Raw genomic sequence first — 22,246 nt, 5'->3', positions numbered from 1 at the left:
ATGTCATCAATGTGGTGAGGAAGGATCAAGTGAAAGATAGTTGGGTTATAACAGTGTTGATTAATTGGGTCATCACTAGTGCTGTGAAATATATGCATTTGCATATTTTTCCTGGTTGACTAAAACAAACTGTATATGTTTTGAAGCATTTGGAATCAATTTAAGCTATATTTATTTTGTTATTCAGAAATCGTGAGATGCGGTCTGGTGAGATGTAGGTTTCAGAAAAACATTTTCTTTATCGTGCCAACGTTTCGATCTTTATTGAGATCCTCTTCAGGGCTCAAAGTGTTTGTTTTCTGCGTAATTGTGCTATTCTTGCGTGTTGAGAGTGCCCACAAGAAGTGAAGTATATTGTTATTTATTTAAAAAAAATCGATCCTTTTAGTGCAATCCTTCCCTTTTTTAAAATTTTTTAAGACTACATTCCTGATCCTTAATCAAATTCACTACACATTTATACAAATTAAAATTTACATAAACACAAAATGTTTATTATATAAAAAATACATAAACAAATTTCTTTCATAAAAACGGATTTTAATTAAAAATAAAAGCGAAGAAAAAATAAACTAAGTGGGTATGTTTAAATTTATTTTATTTATTACAGTATATTTTTATTTATTTAAAAAAATATCGATCCTTTTAGTACAATCCTTACCTTTTTTCATTTTTTAACACCACACTACTGATCCTTTCTCAAATTGACCACATAATTTTACAAATTAACATTTAAACAAACGAACAAAAAATTTATATTATATAAAAAATAGCAATCTTCATGAACACGGATTTTAAATAAAAAAAATAAAAATAAAAAATAAACTTAGTGGGATGTTCATTCGGAAATGTTGAGATGCGGTCTGGTGAGATATAGAAATCAGAAAAACATTTTCTTTATCGTGCCTACGTTTCGATCTTTATTGAGATCATCTTCAGGGCCTGGGATTTACAAACATTGTTTAAATCTTTTCATCACTTTTTTCCACATCCCGCATGTATTTGTTAAATTTAAACAATGTTTGTAAATCCCAGGCCCTGAAGATGATCTCAATAAAAATCGAAACGTCTGCCCGATAAAGGAAATGTTTTTCTGAAACCTAGTTCACACCAGACCGCATCTCACGATTTGTGAATAATCATTGACAAAAGGTCGCTAATCACCACACATATTTATTTTGCATATTTTTGCATAAGTGGGTTATAATTCCATATTTTTTTACATATTCGGCATATCGCACGTCAAATTTTAATGTTTCTGAGCAGACAAAAAGAAGAATTCTCTGAAAAAGAGCCACAGGCTCCCATTCTTCCGTTTCCACATAACGAGCGAGTTTGTGCTTGTTCAGTTGCTGCTCCGCTTTTCGCGAACTTTCGGTCGCTTTTGCTTCTCTTGGAATAAATAGAGAAAGGAATAGTGTTTGTACCACTCTTGGAATAGTTTAATCGGATTCATAGAAATATTACGACCTCAGTTCTCTTCTTTCCCTACCATCATACTTCTCAGTTTTACCCAGTTTCTCATGCGTTTTCCAACGTGAAACATTTTTTGTGTGTTGTGAACTGACTACTCGTAAAATAACGAAAGTCACCCCCAAAAACGAAATATTTTGTTCAAAAGTAAGTGCGTAAGTTTTCAAGCGAGACTTTTAAGGGAGATTGACACCTACACGTTTTTTGGTAACACAGCACATAAAGACAGCAAAACAAAAGGAAACCAAAGGTAAGAAGTTATAAGTTTCAACAGACCTTTGTGACACAAGCTGCCACACGATCTGAGTCTGGAAAATCCGGTTTCGATATCGATTTATGTCAGTTAGAGCTGACATACCCATCCATAAACTAAGCCACCCTGAATTCAAATGTTTTTTGGAGAAATACACAGGGACAACCATTCCCCACGAAAGTACACTCAGGAAATCTCACCTGGATCTTACATACAATGAAACACACCGTAAAATCAGAGACTTCATCGAAAATGGACCGATCTTGATGGATTAGACGACGGATTTTTTAAGTTTAACAATTTTTTAAATGGTTTTTCTTTTTTAATATTAGCAATGTGATGTTCCTATTGTCACTCTCTTTCCAATAAAATTATTTGCTTTAATTTGAGGTTTCCTTATTTTCTCTCTTGATAGTTTTCGTATATTTTCAGTTTTAAATTGCATTTTTTTAAATGCGTTTTTCTTTTTTAATATTAGCAATGTGATGTTCCTCTTGCCTTTGTTTCTCTTTCCAATAAAATTATTTGCTTTAATTTGAGGTTTCCTTATTTTTTCTCTTCATAGTTTTCGCATATTTTCAGTTTTAAATTGAATTTTTTACCAAATATATTTACATATATGTGCATATTTGTTGGGTTTTATTGCATATAAATCACAACCCTAGTCATGACTATATCTATTATTATAGTGCCTAGATTGCTGCCCATGGCTATGGCGAATAGTTATTTGTGCAAATAGTTTTATGTGAAATATCCGTTGTGCAGCAGTCTCGTAACATTTTTTTTTTATACTTATTCAGTTTTTTATAATGCGTGACAATTTAATAGTTCAAAAAAAGGAAAAATATTTAAGTTGTAGTTAGATATATATTTGGCTGCGAAGGGCGAAGGGTTTGTCGTCGATTTTGGTTGGAAAAAGGGCGATACATTTTCGGGAAAGGTGGAAGGACGTAACCGCCATATCGACCTCTTTTATTTTCCCTCTGCCGTGGAAAAAAGGGCCCCAGGGCCGACGTGGGGTGGACCCGGTGGCCCATTTTTTTCAACCCTTACACTTTTTCCCCACCCCTCGACCCCCTCCAAGAGCGCGCCCGGGTGGGGAACGTCCCGCCGTCGAAGGAGGGTGGAAACGAGAAGCAGTGCTCTCACGACCGAGTCAGTGGTTATGTGTAGGCCAATTATGGACTACCCGTGTCCTGAGACTACACCGCCTCTCAACTCATCATCGTCCGCTCAACCCCAGGCGAAAATACTGAGCAGAAACGCCAACGGAACAAGTAAGCTTTTTTTTTGTAATGCAAATTTTTTTTGCATGGGTGACCAAGGGTGTTTTGTTAAATCGTCCACCCCTCGAAACGCCGGCGAACCTCTTTTTACCCTCGTCCTAGTTCAAAACTGGTTTCTGACCGTTTTTTTTAATTCCCTCTTACTGACCAACCCCCCTCTTTGTAATGTCCGGTAAAGGGAGATTTATCTGTTGCTTTGACCACGCGCTATCCCGCGAGCTACCTCGTCCATCTCATAAAAACCATAAACAACTTTCCTTCTTTAATGTTAAGTACACTTGTGTGATGTTTAGTGACCGTTAGTTAATGATTATTTGGAGATCGTGAGATGCGGTCTGGTTTGACGTAGGTTTCAGAAAAAACATTTTCTTTATCGTGCCAACGTTTCAATCTTTATTGAGATCATCTTCAGGGCCTGGGATTTCTTTTTTCACATCCTTCATGTATTTGTAAAATTTAAACCATGTTTATAAATCCCAGGCCCTGAAGATGATCTCAGTAAAGATCGAAACGTAGGCAAGATAAAGAAAAACTTTTACGAAAACCTACTTCACACCAGACCGCATCTCACGATCTCCACATAATCATCAAGTACAAAACAAGTAAGTTTATACTCAACTTGTAAAAAAAAATTGTTTTTCCGTAACTGCCAAAAAAGGTAAAATTTCCCGCCAGTAAATAAAAAAATTGAGGTCTGCGAGGACATCGTCCTGCGGCTTGGTACTCTCGCACCCCTTTGTCCGCTTATCCTTCCTTGTTTGGTATGTTACTCGTATCGGCTTTGTCCTTTTATCAATCTTTGATCCTTTTTTTTCTTATTACTTATTAGCAAAGCTTAAAAAATGGCAAATGGAAAGAAAAAAGAACAGGTTCAGTGTTTAAAACATCTCCGATCTTTTAGCCAGTTTGGATTCTGATGGTTTCGGCATTTAACAGAGGTTGGTCTGGTTTTGCTCAATCTTTAGAACTAAAAAAAAAAAAGAAAAAAAAAAAAGAACGGATCCAGAAAAAGCAAAGATTTTGCTAGTAAATCCGTAGTATGGTTGTATCATCCTGGTCCGCCCGTCCTCGCTGGTTCGGTCTGTGAGACGCTTTTCTCCTTTTGCAGTACTTGACTTTGTCATGCCCTTCATATTACGTTTTTTTTTAATTTCAACAGATGTGTATGAAAACACACGGGTTCACCGGGTTTCGACACTTCCGGATATGGCTTCTCGCTGATTTGATCTCTGCGGACATTCCGGGAAGGGTCGTCGTCATCAGTAGTTTATCCGTTATTCTCTTGAGTCTAGAAAAGAAAAGAACAAATGCACAATATATAACAGTCCCCGTAAGTAAAAATTATAGTTATAGCAGGTCATTCTGGTTCTGCATTTGCCCAAGTGAAGGTCTGTCATTTTCTTCTTATTTCATTGGGAAAACTTAAGTGTAAAAAAATTTAAAAATAAATAAATTAAAAAAGATTGTTAGTGAGTAAGAGATTTAATAAAATAGTGATTATTTGGAGATCGTGAGATGCGGTCTGGTGTGACTTAGGGTTTGAGAAAAACATTTTCTTTATCGTGCCAATGTTTCGATCTTTATTGAGATCATCTTCAGGGCTCAAAGTGTTTGTTTTCTATGTAATTGTGTCCTTCTTGGGTGACGGGTGGGGAGGCACTCTCAACACGACACCCAAGAATGACACATCTACACAGAAAACAGACACTTTGAGCCCTGAAGATGATCTCAATAAAGATCGAAACGTTGGCACGATAAAGAAAATGGTTTTCTCAAAACCTAAGCCACACCAGACCGCATCTCACGATCTCCGAATAATCATTGGCTGACGTCAATAAACACCACACATTAATAAAAAAATATTAAACCTGAATAATACAAATATAATTTAAATGAAAATTGTGCATAATATGAATTGGAGGTATATCTGAAAGAAGTTGTTCACAGACTAAATATATAAACTATGCTTACATGAAAGGGTGGTCAAGCTGGTTGGAGGGAGCAACATAAATGGCCCAGGGATTCTACTTCTGTATCTCTACTTGTTCAGAGGTTTTTGCTATTTTTATGCTCCATACTCTTCCTGGGTCCTTTTCTCCCTTCAGGAAGAATTCACATCACTGCAGTCGAATTACTCGGTGATAATCCATATGTGTTTCAGAACGTCCCCTCCTAAGTGGGAAATGGAATTTTACAAATGCATGTGCCATCCTGAATAATAGAATTTTTTTATTACAAGATTTTTGTTTCTTAAATGAAATATTGAAATATTTTCCATAGTATTGAATCGAAGGCTGCATTGTTCAAGAATGGCATTCGCAGGTACCAAGACCTTCTAGATTTGCAAGACAGTTGCATAGGATGCATAGGATTTACTGCCTCTTCTGGACATATTAGACATTGGTCGGATAATAGTCCCAGTATTTTAAGGGATATTAACTGGAACAGGTCGTGTTAGAATTTTTAATTCCATTCTGTTGCGAAGTATTTCTTCTCTCCCATTGGGTTATTCGTGGGAGTAGTCTTTTTGCTTTTCACAAGCTTGGTTTTCACACCCAGTCTTTGCTCGGTTCTTTAGTTACCCAATTTTAATATGGCTGTAGGTGATGCCAAATATGGGCCTATGAGTTGTTCCGCGGCTCTTTTTAAACAATCTGTTGTCTTGTTTCTTCTTCACTTATAACCTAGGCCCTTGCCCAGTTTTAAGTATTTTTGTATCTTTCTGTCTTATGAAAAAGTAGTAACAGGTCTGCGGAGTCGTGCAGTTTGGTCAGTTTCGATTTTCTGGTCCGTCTATCCTCGCTAGTTTGTTCAGATAGGTTTTGGCATTTCGTGATTTTCTGTCGGTTTAGTTACTACTCCTTTTCTGCACTATTTCAATATAAATCCTAAATTCTTTTGACAGGCGAAAACAGCGGACCAAGATGAACTGAAGTGATCGAACTATACATTAATTAAAGTGCTGTTATGAGCTTGTTTCATGGTTATTTTTTACTTCCTTCACTTTCTATCTTTTCCTCAAGTTTGTGTCACATCAATCAAAAACTATAGACCGGAAGATTCGATCTATATGCTTCTAAATTACAAGGTTTCATCCAAGTTGGATGGTTTGGTCTTCATGGTTGGTGTTACATGGTCTGTCCTTCTTTACTAGTATATGTGTCCTATTCCTCATTTTTCATAGGTAGAACTTACTAATTAACAAATTAATGAAAAAAAGTCGAGGCTAAACAATTGAATTGGTAGTTGGGTCGATCATCCTGATTCGCATTTCCTCGTTTGATGCCTTGCAAGACCTTATCTTTTTTTTTCAATAGTTGATCTGCCATTCTCCTTATATTACGTTTGTAGAAGTTAGAAAGAAGAAAGATTCGCGAAAAAAACATACGGGGTCAGCAAGTGAATCTACAGTTTCAATGCTTTCGAATTTCTGGTCCTCCTGTTCAGGACTGGTTTTGTCTGCCTTTCTTAGTTTCCTCCTTTTAGATCCGAAAATGACAAAACCACTACTGAACTCTGAAGAATGCAGAAACGAATATCACCTACCGAACCAGTGAGAATAGGAGGACCAAGATTGGATAGGGATGGAATCAGAAACGCCCATAATACGAGTTCATCCCACCATCTTCAGTTTCAATGCTTCCGAACTTCTGGTCCGCCTGTTAAGGACTGGTTTTATCTGCCTTTCTTAGACTTCTAGCAAAACTTAAACGCTCGAGAAAACTCGAAGCTTAGCAAGTGAAACTGTAGTCAGGTCGTCTCCGATACTAATCGTATCATCTTTTCTCGCTGCTTGCTCTTTTCGGCTTTGCTATGTTTTCAGAGGTTGATCTATTTTTCCTCCCTAAACGCTTCTAGTTTTTAAGAAACGACCAAATTGTTCCACGGTTAACTCCTCACATAGTTGATTTAGACAGTTACAAGGCCAGATAGTTGGCGTTTCCGCTCTTCCGTTCGTTTCCGATCTTCCTGGTCCGCCTTTACTCAGACGCGTTTCAGCATCATCAGTGGTTCATTCTCAATCGGTCACTTAACTCGCTTGAGGTGAAAATCGATTCTTAATTTCCAGTTGTTGGTCTTTCTTTTTATCCTCATTACATTCCCATAACGTATAAAAGGGAAAATATTGAAGTAATCGCAGTGAATCTGGGTGTTGAACTGATCGACACTGATGTCCGCCTAATCACGCTAGTTAAAACCAGTGTCCGTAATGTGGTCATTGTCTCGCAGACCAAAAAACTATTCACTTTTTTAAATCTGTAATTCGGTCGTCATAGATAATCCTGATCAGCTTGTTCTCACTGGTTGACCTGCAGCAATTGTTGTCCACGTCTCTATAACAGCAAATATAGTTTAACAAGACGGTTGTAATATTTCTCGGAGGGAGACCTTGACAGATGTGAGTAGACATTGTAAGGTGGGCTCACGTATTTCCAAACTGCCCATTTACTGTCCTAATCCCTTCTAGGATTCCTCCTGTATTACGTCTTAATGGCCATTCGAACCCTCAAAAGTCTTTTTATATATTTTTTATGTTGAAACTATTATAGAATATTTATCAAGTCCGTTTAGCGCCCTGTTGAAATTTTAGATTTAACACCATTATATTTAGTGATCTATTGACCAAATAACTTCTTTCAATTAATTAATCTTTTTATGTAAGGTTTTGGTCGGAATGAAAAAGCAAGTGCCACGAGCGGGATTCGAACCCACGACCTTCGGCCGAATACGCCGCTGCTCTTACCACTTGAGCTATCGTGACTTCGATCCACTCGGGGACACCAACTCTTCACCTCAACGTACAACCTTTCGAATTTTCCCTCCTTTTTTGCCATTTTTCAAATGATTCGAAGTTGCCACGGGAGCTGTTAGTAAAGTTATACTTCGTTTTACTTATTAAATCCATTATATTTAGTGGCCTATTGACCAAATTACTTCTTTCAATTAATTAATCTTTTTATGTGAGGTTTTGGTTGGAATGAAAAAATGGCAAAAAGGAGGGAAAATTCGAAAGGTTGTACGTTGAGGTGAAGAGTTGGTGTCCCCGAGTGGATCGAAGTCACGATAGCTCAGGTGGTTAGAGCAGCGGCGTATTCAGCCAAACGTCGTGGGTTCGAATCCCGCTCGTGACTCTAGCTTTTTCATCTTAACCAAGATCTTAGATAAAAAGAATAACTAGTTAAAATAATTAACATATATATGGATTTCGATAACGTTGAAAGACTTTTTTTTCCTGAATACTGGTCAGCGTGATAGTCTCTCGGCTCGTAGTCCCCGCGGTCGTGGGTTCGATTCCTACCGTCGCCCCTAGTAATTTTTTCACGTACCCCCCCCCCAAAAAAAAAAAAAAACCACTACTCATATATATATTGTCATGTTCCTTCACCAACTCCTCATCTATACCTACGGATCTTTCGAATGTTCCCTCTTTCTGCCATATTTTCAAATATCGTAATCAGCCTTAGTGGATCGAAGTCACGATAGCTCAAATGGTAGAGCAGCGGCATATTGAGCCGAAGGTCGTGGGTTCGAATCCCGCTCGTGGCACTAGCTTTTCCATTCCAAACAAAACCTTACATAAAAATTTATTTAGGTTTAACCTTATCGTTGTGGCTTTTTTTAATTCATTTTTGTTGTCGTTTAATGAGTGCTTGTTTAACAATTGAACCGTTCATGGAGAGGTTTTGGGTTTTTGCTTGTTGAGAGATAGGCTGATAAAAAAAATTATCGAGAAGTGTATTGACTACGAAGAAATTTTACTATTTATTATTTTGAATTTATATTTTTATCCAAGACTACTCGGTTGAGTTTTTTAAGCAATTATTTTTCTAAAATGTATCGTAATGACAAAAATGTACGGAATGTCAGTTGCTTGAATCAACATTTAAAAAATACAAAAACAAAGGAAAAACCCTTATTTTTTTCCTCTCTTCTAATTCAATTAAATATATTTTCCTTGCCCACTCATGACCCTTTGTAGCAGAGAATACAAAAGATATCCCGTCCTTCACAAATACTCTTTGAACCCGGCAAAGTCTTTAATACGATTATTACATCTCAGGACTTTTGCGCATTTTTTTTTTCGTATTCGTTATCCAGAAAACAGCCCGCTCAAATGGTTTCAAAACTTTCTCTCGTAAATACAAATTTAACGACAGGTCGGACAAAAACATTATCCAACCCCGTAGGGCGAAAAAAAGAGGCTTGTGAACGTTTTGTACGGAAATTTTCAAACTTCTTCTTTTTTTTTTATAAAGAAGAAACTCTTAGAAATTATACGGAAAACATAACAGCGGATAAAATAACTGTGGTATAAAAATATTAAAATATAAATAAAATGAAATTAATATAAAACCGAAAAATTCCACAAAAAAAAAAAATTAATAACCAGTCACATTTCAAAGACTACAAATATGAAAAACAAAATGAAAATAATATTACAAAATTCTTTTCACTTACTTATATTAAAAATATATTAGAAAAAGTAATCAGAACTTTTAACTCAAAATAAAACGAATAGTATATAACTCCAATAAAACATACTTGGAAAATAAATAAAAAATAATATAATTTCACAATTAATTGTGATGAATGTGATAAAACGTATATCGTTAAAACAATAAATATGGGTAACCAACCCATAGCGGTGAAATAAATTATTAATCAAAATCCATATATGTTTGGCGGTCATACTTGACAGTATTAATTCCAATTAATTATTCTTTTTATCTATGGTCTTGATTGGGAAGAAAAAATGTCACGAAAGCTCAAGTGGTTAGAGCTGCGGCGTTATTTGAGCTGAAGGTCGTGGGTTCGAATCCCGCTCGTGACACTAACTTTTTCATCTCAATCAAGACCTTAGATAAAAAGAATAATAAATTAATCGAAATAAAAAATAATAATACAGCTCTTTCTCAACATATAAATTACTCAAAACATACACACCGACAACAAAAAAATTGGATTTGAATAAAACCCTTATAAAATTAAATTATTATTAAAATTTAAACAAATCTTAGAATGCATATATATAGGAAAAATCTAAATAAAAAANTTTTTTAACAATAACCAAGAAATCCTTTTAAAAAGATAGTTCCTACTCACAGTAAGTTGTTTTTAACTTTTCTAGAGTAGAACTTCTTCAACCTGATGATGAGCTATAAGCTCGAAATCCGGATCATTAAAAACAACTTACTGCGAGTAGTCACTATCTTTTTAAAAAGGATTGAACACCGCACTCACTCCACCATTTATCATTTCTACAACCAAGAAAATTAAAGAAACCTACCATCCAAATTCCATCATATTCCAACACATTTGCAATTCATTTGGCACTTATGTTCAAAACCAAATGACAAACGTTCGAAACGTATCTTAGATAATCTCCATGAATAACAAAAACCAACAATGTGTTATTAAACATTTTACAATTTACTCAATCATAGATAAGATACATAGAATCACTTTTATTAAAGAGAAAGCACTGGAAGAAAAAAATATATGCACAGCATTATTCACTCTTTTAGACTTTGACAAGGTTTAAAAATATTACCAAAACATTATGATAAACTTTTGACCTCCTCTCTTCCGGAAAGATAAAGGAAGGACGATAAACATCAAGAAGAAACTTCGAAACCAAAGCTAGCGAGCGTACCACAGGGTAGCATGTTAGGCCCCGTGCTGTACTTGCTGTACACAAGTGACCTACCAACATTGATGGGAAACATAACCGTAGCAACATTTGCCGATGACACATCTGGCCAGTCGAAAAATGCATCCACGAATCGACTGGCAGTTATTCAGAATTGCACGGATAGAAAATTAGTAGACAAACCGATCTTCAATGGCAACGTTGTTCCTTCCCAGAATTCAATAAAATATTTAGGACAACAGATAAAAAATTAAATTGGAAAACACATATTAAAAAGAAAAGGAAAGAAGTTGATTTGAAATAGTAAAAATATAGTAGTTATCCTTCTATAGTAGGATGTTTGCTTAGCCAAACTTTTAGCATTTTTGCAATTTTAGTTAAAATTTTGTTAAACTTGTCGTAAAACTTCAAAATCAGTTCAATTTTCAATATTGTATGGCAACATATTGACTTAAACAAAATTCGTGGTTTTTTTTCTCATTGATGTTTGTCGTTTCTTAATCCGAAAGCTAGTTCGTCGACCCGATTTTTTTGGCGACTCAAGAATAAGAGAAGAGTCGCAAAAAAAATAAAAAACCAAGGAACTAAAAAAAACCCCGCTCGTTTTGTCTCGCATTGTAAAAAGCCGTGACGCAATCGCAAAAAAAATCCTCTAATGAAAAAAACCCCGCGCCAGATAAACTATTAAACGCTGAACCGTCGGCGTCTTATATAAAAAAAAATGTTGAAGTTATGTAATTTTTTTTCCATAGTCGCCCACGCATTGCGTGAATCGCCGTTAAACTGGGTCATCATCCCGTGAAGAGGGGCGGAGTACACGCTCATATGTATGTTCTGAGGAGGGGACTTCGGCACAAAGCCCCCTGTACAAAAGGGCTTCCGTTGTTTAGATCCCGGCCGAAGCCGACCGGCAAAATGGCACTGGAATGGGACAAAACAGATTTTTTCTGTCTTGTAATTTAATTTTTCCCCCGTGTTTTATCAAATGCCAAAAATATCACGAATTCCTCCTAGCAAATCGGTCTCGAATAGGCCAAACAAGTGTTCTACTGTTATGAACGCAGTTTTTGAACGTTTCGTAATCACCTTTGTGATAAATGGGTTTTTTAATATACACGATTTCACGGGTTTCTCAGACAGAACACAGATCAGTCGTGTCATCTATGGACGGTTTACAAGCATATCTACTAGATTCCGCTTGGATAAAAAAAAAACAGTTTTTTTTAATAAAATTAATTCAATCAGTACCAGTTCAAGGTGCCAGGAGGAGAATAAATCAAAAATTTCCATTATAAATTATATGAGATAGAATAAGTAGGTCAAATGCTTTGAATATTTTAAAAGTTCATGGATAAAAGTTGTACAACGCTATCTTTCCAAGTCCTAATTTTTTTTTAAATTTATTTTGGCAATAAGGGAAAATAATTTTCCATAGTTTTGAATGTGTAAAGACAGCATTCGCTATGTAATGCCAATGGCGTTGAGTTCGACGTAGGAAACTAGGAACGTACCGTTGACTAACCAGGTGTCCTTTTTTTCTATTTTAATCCACCCTTCTGAAGAACAAAGGGTGCTCCAACCGTCGAATACAGTCAGTAATTATACGTGGAAACGGTAGTAGGGTTTTGAGTATTCCTAGTCCGCCATTTTGTAGTTTTTAGGGGTTGCAACTATTTTTGTGGGAGGGGTGGTTTCAACCCCCCTGGGCCGGGGGTAGGGGCCCGCTCCTCTGGGGGTCGTCGGTAGGCAAAAAAAACCACCACCCTTCCGAACCTGAGATATTTTTTTGCTCCACCCTTTTGGAAGTACAGGTTGTAAAAAACAAAGGGGTTAGAAGGTCATAATTATTCAACTTGCGTCCTTATGCAAAACGCGTTTTTTTCTTGCTTCGTCTTTCTCACAGGATCCACTTGAATAGGAGAAAAAAAAGCACCAAAAAAAGAGCTACATTAATTTTTTTTTTCACCCCGAGTCTTTTTCTCACACGAGGGTTAGAGTTGAAAGGGGCAATTGTCTCAGACGTGGACTCGGGACTTAGAAAGATCTTAAGAAAAGTCAAGTCATTAGTCACGTGAAGCAGAGCAGATGTAGGTCTTATGACACAACGTTCAGATCATGCATTTTTACATCGTTTTTAAAAAATATTATCGGTATAAATATAATTATAAAATTATTCCAAAATAACTCCAAAAGTTTTTTATTTATTTATAACATGCCATACTTACCGTCTCTCTCACTTTCGCTATACATATTTCTTTCATTATCTCCCTCCCACACAAACTTTCATTCGCTTTTTTTCATTATCTCTCTCTCAATTTTGCTCTCTGTTTCTCTACCTCTCTCACACACACATTTTCGGTCTTTCTTTCTTACCTCTTTTATTTCTTTCAGTAATAATTTACAAGCACGAAGGAAAGTCACCTTTCTCTTTGGCACACTTAAAAATTTAAATGAATAATCTCGTTCCTCTGATAAATAATTTTCAACGAAATTAACAGCAACATATTTTTCATTTAATTTCTTTCTAAATTGGAGTAAATTTGAATTTACGCCCTCTTGAACCCCTTATCTCTGAACGTTTTGACAAAATTCTCGAAAAATTAATAAATAGGGACATACATATATAAATAAGAAAATAAAAAAACAGTTGGTGTATGATATAAAATTTGTTATATTACTCTATTCTAATAATCATTCTTCTTTAGGCTTTAATTACCAAGGAAATATTAATTTATGTAATTTTCTGTTTAGGAGGTTGATGAAGACATTTTTATGGTGGCCTGACATCATCAACCTCCTAAACAGAGTATTAAATCTGAGACATTCTACCACTATATCGGTCTAATTTATGTATTCTTAGATTTTTATTTATTATAACTATATTATCGTACGTGTGGTGTTTTTAGTGACCGTTAATCGATGATTATTCGGAGATCGTGAGATGCGGTTTGGTGTGACGTAGGTTTAGAAAAACATTTTCTTTATCGTGCCAACGTTTCGATCTTTATTGAGACCATCTTCAGGGCCTGGGATTTATAAACATTGTTTAAATTTTACCAATACATGGAGGATGTGAAAAAAATGAATTTATACAATGCTAGAAAATTTTAGATTTTAAAAAATGAATTTATACAATACTAGAAAATTTTAGATTAAAAAATTTTTATACAATGATAAAAAATTTAGACGAAAAAAATGAATTTATACAATTCTAGAAAATTTTAGATTAAAAAAAATGAATTTATACAATGCTAGAAAATTTTAGATTTTAAAAAATGAATTTATACAATGCTAGAAAATTTTAGATTTTAAAAATGAATTTATACAATGCTAGAAAATTTTAGATTAAAAAAATTTTATACAATGATAAAAAATTTAGACGAAAGAAATGAATTTATACAATTCTAGAAAATTTTAGATTAAAAAAATGAATTTATACAATGCTAAAAAAATTTATATTTAAAAAAATTAACTTATACAACGCTATAAATTTTAAATTAAAAAATGAACTTATACGATGCAAGAAAATTTTAGATTAAAAAAAAAGAATTTATTGAATTCTAAAAAAAATTAGATTAAAAAAATGAATTTATACAATTCTAGAAAATTTTAGATAACAAAAAAATGAATTTATACCATGCTAGAAAATGTTGATTAATAAAAAGAATTTATACAATGTTAGAAAATGTTAGATTTGATCAAAGTATTTGTACAAATAAATCTAAATCTAAAATTTGAGATTAAAAAAATGGATTTATACAATGCTACAAAAATTTTAGATTTAAAAAAATATATACAATGCTAGAAAATTTTTTTCACATCCTACATGTATTTGTAAAATTTAAACAATGTTTATAAATCCCAGGCCCTGAAGATGACGTCACTAAAGATCGAAACGTTTGCACGATCAAGAAAATGTTTTTCTGAAACCTACGCGTCACACCAGACCGCATCTCACGATCTCCGAATAATTATATTATTATAATTATAATTATATTTATTTACTAGTTAGTGATTTAGGTAATAATCGTCCAATCAATATTGATATTGATTCTGAAATGGTTTTGAATCAAACTAATCTGTTTTCATCAAATTATATTATCATGTGAAAACCTCAACAGAATCCAATCCCTCTAGTCGAAAATCCTCCGCACGATCAGCGATGTTACACACACGCACGCGCGCACGCACCTCCAATTCCGATATCTCAAATTCCACTCCAAAATACTGCCTGATGTTGGGCACCGATCGGTGGGCTGACATTCACATGTAACCACGAACTGTAATGGATAGTATAGGAGGATATGCTAGTGCTAAGCGTTTTTTTTTTTTTTCAAATTATATCCAACATTTTCATTTGCAGAAACATCATTCATGAACCACAAACATTATCATCGTTCGTTCGATTAGATTACAAATGAGAAAAACCATGTGAAAATCGTTGGATGCTGCAACAAAGAAAACTTTATTTATAAAAAATATTTTTTTTCCTTGTCTATTTGGTATACTATTTAGCCCAATGGAATATTTGCAAAAATTTCGTTTTTTCTTTGAGATGAGTAAAGTTTGAGAAAACCAGGAGGGGATATTTGTTAGTTGACACCCTGTATTTCTTGTTAACAGTGCTATTTGGATGGACTTCATTTGGATGAAAGGAATGGCGTTTTCAAATTGAAAAAATATTCTCCATCCGTGTTGTTGGTTGGCCGGCTCTGGCAGTCTCGCTGCGTTTCCAACAGAAACTCAGGCGCAATTAACATAAAAAACTCGACGGGAGCCGACAGCTTTTTTTCCCTTGAAGGCCCCACTCGCTCCATCCCTATTTCTCGGTCTATCTCTCTCGCTCGGCTCTCCGTTCAAAAAAACGGAGTCAGTCTGTGGCGCGGGTATCCTTGAGGCTAGTTATATAAAAGCGTTTTTTTCCTTGCCTCACAGAGGATGGAAGTAAAAAGAGAGAGAACATTAGGGACCGAGAACCGTGTCCTCACCTTCGGAAACTCTCCGCTTCAAAAAATCAACCCTTTCACGGATACGTTACAAAACAAAACGACAAACAGAAACAATACGGTTGAGATTTCCAATCGAAAACATGTCCCATCATCATAAGCCACTCTGCAATCAATCACACATCCTAACATGTGGGTACTGGCCAAAATGAACATTTGGCACAACCTTTCGTTTCTCTTGTGGTGTCGTCATTGATAGAAATCGATCTATTTAAATATACAAGGTTGATTGAATAGAGGGTTTGTGTGTTAGTTTATGTTTGTGACATCAAACTAGCGAGGAAGGGCGGACCAGATAGTCCGAAACGGCCAAACCGCGAACGCGTTTCTTTAATTTGCCCTATTTTGCGGGTTATTTTGTCAAACGAAAAAAAGAAAAAGACGAGATGAAAACGTTGAAAATGCCATATCAAATTGACAAATGAAAGGATAAAAATAATTAAAACATAGGAAACTAACTTTGAAGAGTTTCATAGGTTTCGACCAACTGTAGTCCGTCTATTCTCGTTATTTTAGTTTCCAACAATGAATAAAACACAAACACAAAGTAACAATGTATTTTTAAATATAAAATCTCAGTTTGCCTTTTTATTATATCGATATATATATTATGCAGGGTGGGCGACCGAGACCCGGAGGGTTAAATGCCTGGGTAGATTCGTACCCCATCCCTAAAAGGTCCGGGACTTGGTCGGCTCACGTGTCCTGCATAAACCTCTTGGACCTGTTCACAAACCCCGAGATTTTGGACCATTTTATCATGGGGAGTGATTTGGTAATGTCCTCTCCTTCAAAAGTTTCAAATCTAGAACTAGCGTACCTATCACACTCTGCGAGGTAGTGTCTTGACGTTTCTTCTATAATATCCATGCTTTACAAAAATTATAGCTTGTGTAGGTGTTTACTTTTCTCTTTTTTATTTTATTAACTATCTGATCGAGAATCATCACAATCGTTTATGTGGATGTTGGTGAGGATGTGAGAAAATGAGCGAGAGCATGCGGACCACTATTATCATCGTTCATTCGATTGGATTACAAGTGAGAAAAACCATGTGAAAATCGTTGGATGTTGAAACACAGAAAACTTTATTTAAACTTTTTTTTTCTTTTCTATTTGGTTTATACTATTTAGCTCACTGGAATATTTACAAAAGGTTCTTTTTTTTTACTGTTTGTTGTTTTATGCGGACCACCAGGTTGAGCGGAAACGACCAAACTTTAGCAAGTAGAATTTTTTTAATGTCTACTTAAAAATATTAGATGTGCTTTAATATGGTGATGGGAAGGCAACTTTTTAAAGGTAAAGAATGATGAACCTCTAATCTCTAATCCTGTCCTAGCTATTCGGTGATTTGGTCAGCCTTTCGCAATCCTTAACAGTTAATTTATCACTCTCTTTGTTTTCTTTACATTATTTTCGTTTTCTTCTTGATTTATAAAAAGTGCTTCAATTAATTAATCTTTATGTAAGGTATTAGTTGAAATTAAAAAGTCAGTGTCACGAGCGGGATTCGAACCCACGACCTTCGGCTCAATAAGCCGCTACTAACGTATCCTACGAGCCTTTTACACAGGAAAAGACAATAAAAAATTTTTCGATTTTTTGGGGGTTTTTGCGTTTTCCTTGAAAAAAAAAAAAGTGTCCTACGAGCCTTTTACATCGAAATAGACAATAATTTTTTTCTCTAACCACTTGAGCTATTGAGCCGAAGGTCGTGGGTTCGAATCCCGCTCGTGACACTGACTTTTCCATTTCGACCAATACCTTACATAAAAATGAATTAATTGAAAGAAGTTATTTGGTCAATCGGACCACGAAATATAATGGATTTAATTAGTAAAACGAAGCATATCTTCACGAAGAGCTCTCCGTGGCCATTTCATTTGTCGCCGAGAATCGAATCTTGCTTATACATTTGAAAAATGGCAAAAAGGAGGGAAAATTCGAAAGGTAGGTTGAGATGGGGAGTTGGTGTCCAGTGGATCCAAGTGACGATAGCTCAAGCGGCGGCGTATTGAGCCGAAGCTCGTGGGTTCGAATCCCATACATGACGCTAGCTTTTTCATTCAACCAATGCCTTACATAAAGATTAATTAATGGAAAGAAGTTATTTGGTCAATCGGATCACGAAATATAATGGGTATAAACAGAGCGAGGAACCTGAAGTTTGATATTTCCGCTCATCCCGTCCTGCGCATTCTCGCTAATCCGTAAGAAAAATTTCCTTATTTCCCTGGTGGTTGGGCAAACGTGAAAGAAAACGCGCAGACACTAGTGAATCTGTAGTTAGGTCGTCTTAACCCATCTGTTGGTTTGGTCTGTCAGGTGCGTCGTTAACCACCATTCAGTGGTGAGTATTCGGCCCAGAAACAACCAAACTACAGGCTCACCCCATATGCTTCAATAAGAAATCGAGCTTTAACAACCATTTATTAACGAGTCGACGATTCAGCTCTTCTTTCCACACTTATTCTCCGTAAATGCCAAAAAATAAAATAAAAATCTTATCAGTACAGACAAAAAAAATTGGGAGATATTTTCTTGAAATTTGTATGGTGAAGGATCGGTAGTTGGGTCGTCTCTGATATCTTCTCTTTGCGTGTCGCGCGTTTCACTGTCTCCTTGTGTTTTTACAAATGCAGGATTGATAAAAATTGACTGGGGACAGCTGACGTTGGCGAAAAGACAGGCCAAACCAGCGAGAGTAAGCGGACACTAACGTTAGCTCTCGTGTATCAATGACCACATACATAAGTTTTAAAAAAAATCAAGAAATCATTGTTTTATGTAAATATGTAGAAATTATTTTGTCGTTTTACCGGTTGTTTTTTCATCGATCATAAAATCATAAAAATCGACATGTTTGTAATAATTGCGTAAGTTGAAAACAGTCAATATATTACATTTCTACTATATAAAACTCACCACCTACGCGGACGACACCGCAATCCTATCCTCTACTCGAATCCTGTCCAAGCTACCCGCAACATCCAGAAATACCTTAGCTTATCGAAGACTGGTGTAAAATATGGAAGACAAGACTGAACGAAGAAAAATGCACTCAGTGTACTTTTACGCTGTCTTGCGCTCCATTGCACATCAACAACAAAGTGATACCAGTTTCCACTCAAGCCGAATTCCTGGGATTATATCACGATAGCAGACTGACGTGGAATGCCCACACAAGACTTAAAAAAACAAAGCTTAATACAAGACTTGGACTACTTCGAAGACTTCTAAGAGCGAAATCGACTTTAACAATTAAGACAAAGCTAATACTGTAGTACAAGACCAATATGGACATACGGAGTGGAACTGTGGGTTACTGCCAAACCTTCCAATACCCAGCGCATCCAATCCTTCCAATCGAAAGTCCTTAGACAAATTGCCAAAGCACCTTATTTATGTCACTAACCTCACTATCCACAAAGACTCAACATTTCTTTTGTCAATGAACTAATCCAGTCCAGATTCCAAGACCTACCTACCTTTCTAACCATCCTAACCATACTGCTCGAGCCCTCTCCACTCATTCTCATCCTGACACCACGCGCCTCAACCGATGATGGCCTCGGGACCTCCTTGATCCCTAATCATACATACTGAAAGCCAGCAATGGCTGGCTCCTCAAACCATGTGTTCTACCGGTGCAGTGCTGGCATTAGTGCTAGTGTTGTGCTGTGTGATGTGTTAATCATGTGTATATATTTGTACAGTATACATGCATAGGTAAGAAATAAATTTAAAAAATCTATATTAAACTATTTATGTTAATTATTTTTTGTGTTTATTTATAATAAGACGCAGTAATTACTATAATCTGTTTTTAAACTCTAATGAAAGCTTATGTTGTGACAATAGATCGATTGAAACTGTGAAAAACGACAAGAAAGCCAAATAGGAACATCCAGACATTCACAAAATTTAACATGTAGTATTTTAAATTTAGAGTAGGTGACAATTGTAAATTTTAATAGGATTTTCGTGTTTGTATTGTCTAATAGGGCCTCAGCTAAAGTCGATATAAAGCTCGTCTGCAAATGTTTCTTCCGCCAGGTGGCAAATCTTTAATTGAATGCCTTTAAGTCAAATTCGGTTCAGACTATTATTATTTTAACAAGACCTCTAACTTTTCTCGATAATCTGTTGTTAATAAACCCTGTGATTAGAGGTCCTAATAACACCTATTACAAAGATTGGTCCACGACGGCTATGAATATCCTACAAGGAACTATGCTGACTGCATATTGGTTTTTTTTTTCAATTAGTTTTCTATGCTTAAGAACGAACCAAAAACAACTCTCTAATACACAAAAGCTCCCTGTAATTTTCGCTTAATTAACGAATTAAAAAAATATAAAGCGACCTTTGCATAGTCAGTTAAAGCATTCCTTAAAGCTGTAAATAAGCAGTAAATAAATATGATACCGCATAATCGCAAAAAACAATCACGTCTTTAAAAATAGATTATTTTCAGATTGTGGACAGGGGAAACTCAAAATCAATACAAAAGAATTAAAACAAAGCGTTAATCTAATCTTATAATTAAGTTACGCTTAATATATCAATCCTGGCTTAAAAAGTTAACTCCGGCTTAACATGGAAATGAGCTTTAAGAATTATAATAGGTTTCTAGTTATCGTTTTCCCTTATTACTATTTATTTATACATTTAACGATTTACTTTATTATTTTTTATTAAGAACAGATGGAAAATATTGGAAGAAATTTTGTCTGACATAATAATTGAACTATTAATATATTAAAACTTGTGTTGTTTTGATGATGATGGTAAAATCAAAAGATCGGCGGTAAATCTATTTTGTTCTGTTGTGTCTTTTTTTACTAATCGGCATGAACAAGTATGCAGTATGGACATAATTTAGCATGAAGCTGTTAATAATTATAATGCTACTTTCTCAGAGGACATTGATAGTTCCGTTTTCTTTTTGTATGAACGCGGAGAAAGGTTTTATGCGCTGTCATCGCCGTGATGAAGCTAAATTACGGTGTGTTCGAAAGTAGGTAACTTAATCTATAAAGCTCTTCGGGCGTGAAATGGTTTAAAATATGTATAACTAAACCCGTTTGATCCATAGGAGAAAAACCGGCAGGTGTCTGAGGGTAGGCGGACGAGGATGATGGACTAAACTACAGATTCACTTGCTGGGCGAGCATTTGTCTTTTTTTTCAACCCCAGCGAAAGTAATATGAAAAGGAAATTGAGAAATACGCCAGTCCGACCGCTGGCAAATCGCCGAAACCGGTCTCAGAGGACAACAAGCGAGAAGAGGCGGACCAGGATGATCGGAAACGACAGATTACAGCCAACCATTGCTTAGACTACTAACTTATGTTTTTTTAAGCGTATTTTCATGTTTTGATATTATTAACAATATTGACGTGTTTAATATTATAAAGATTTTATTCGCTGAAACCCGTCTCAGAGACCAACAAGCGAGACGAGGCGGACCAGGATGATCGGAAACGGCAGATTACAGAGTCAACTATTGCTTATACTACTAGCGTCTGTTTTTATTTTTAAAGCATATTTTCATTTTTTCACGTTACTGACAATATTGTCGTTTCTAATATTATACAGATTTTATTCGATTTTTTTCTGATGCCATTACCTTAAAACGAAGTCCTATTGGTATGAAATTATTTTAAAATAGTACGGTATTCATTTTTGTTGTTTATTGTCAAGCAATGAACTGTAGTTTCAAGCCAAAATCGCCCTGTGAATTGGGCGATATGTAGATGTTTGACAGATCAAAGAGCGAGGGTATGCGGACCAGGATAATGGGAAATGATTAAACGTGGTTTGATTAGTCCGAAGTGTTTAAATCTGTTGCCATCCTCGGTCTTTCATTCTCCTCACGCTCCTTCTCCATGTATTATTCATTTTTTCCGCAATTTCAAAAAGTAGGACCGCACAGATATATCACGTCAGTCTATAGTTTGGACGTCTCCAATTGTGTTTCGACATCCTAGATGGTTTGGTCTGCCATTGTTCACAGTGTTATCCATTTTCCTAAACTACTGCAGAAGTATATAAAAAAAACGTAAGCGGAAAATGCACGGGCTCAGCAGAGTAGTTTGTGCGTCTACGGACATCTTGGTCCGCCTATTCTCGCTGGTTTCGTCGAGTAAACCCTTTTTTTGTCATTCTTCAGTTTCTTTCTCACATAACTACAACAGAAGTATATAAAAAAAAGGTAAAGCAGCAAGAAAATGCACGGGCATAGCGAGTGTAGTTTGGGCGTCTCCCAACATCTTGGTCCGCTTATTCTCGCTAGGTGGGGTGACGCGTTTGGGCGTTTCACCGTATAATGAACTGCAGATTTCTGTCCAAGTAGACCCCCCAGGAGTAACCTCACAAGATATTTTCTTGATTGACTGATTTTTTTTCTTTTAACTATTGAGTTTAGATGATTAATTGGAACAGCTTATTTCATGCGTAGATAAATTTTACTAGCCACCACACTTGATCTTTAAAAATGGACTGGGCCTATGATAGTCATTTTTGTTGGTTGTTACAAAGTAATGAACCTGCAGATTCAAGCCAAAACCAT

General features: G+C 35.6%; 1 protein-coding gene across 2 annotated transcripts in view; it reads left to right on the top strand.

The window, feature by feature from the left end:
- The first annotated feature begins 2,828 nt into the window (after positions 1 to 2,828).
- Positions 2,829 to 22,246, top strand: part of LOC106662027 (NGFI-A-binding protein homolog) — an 80,973-nt gene continuing 61,555 nt past the window's right edge. The window contains exon 1 of one of the 2 annotated variants that reach the window (XM_014385822.2): positions 2,829 to 3,003. In XM_014385822.2, the coding sequence (XP_014241308.1) occupies positions 2,892 to 3,003 (112 nt within the window). In that variant the 5' untranslated portion in view covers positions 2,829 to 2,891. The remainder of the gene's footprint in view (positions 3,004 to 22,246) is intronic. The other variant, XM_014385821.2, reaches the window with a different exon arrangement.

Source organism: Cimex lectularius, unplaced genomic scaffold (assembly GCF_000648675.2).
Source record: "Cimex lectularius strain Harlan isolate CLEC.00 unplaced genomic scaffold, Clec_2.1 scaffold34, whole genome shotgun sequence".
NCBI classification, from domain to species: Eukaryota; Metazoa; Arthropoda; class Insecta; order Hemiptera; family Cimicidae; genus Cimex; species Cimex lectularius.
Note: the sequence above shows the minus strand (reverse complement) of the source record. Positions and strands in the feature narration are given on the sequence as shown.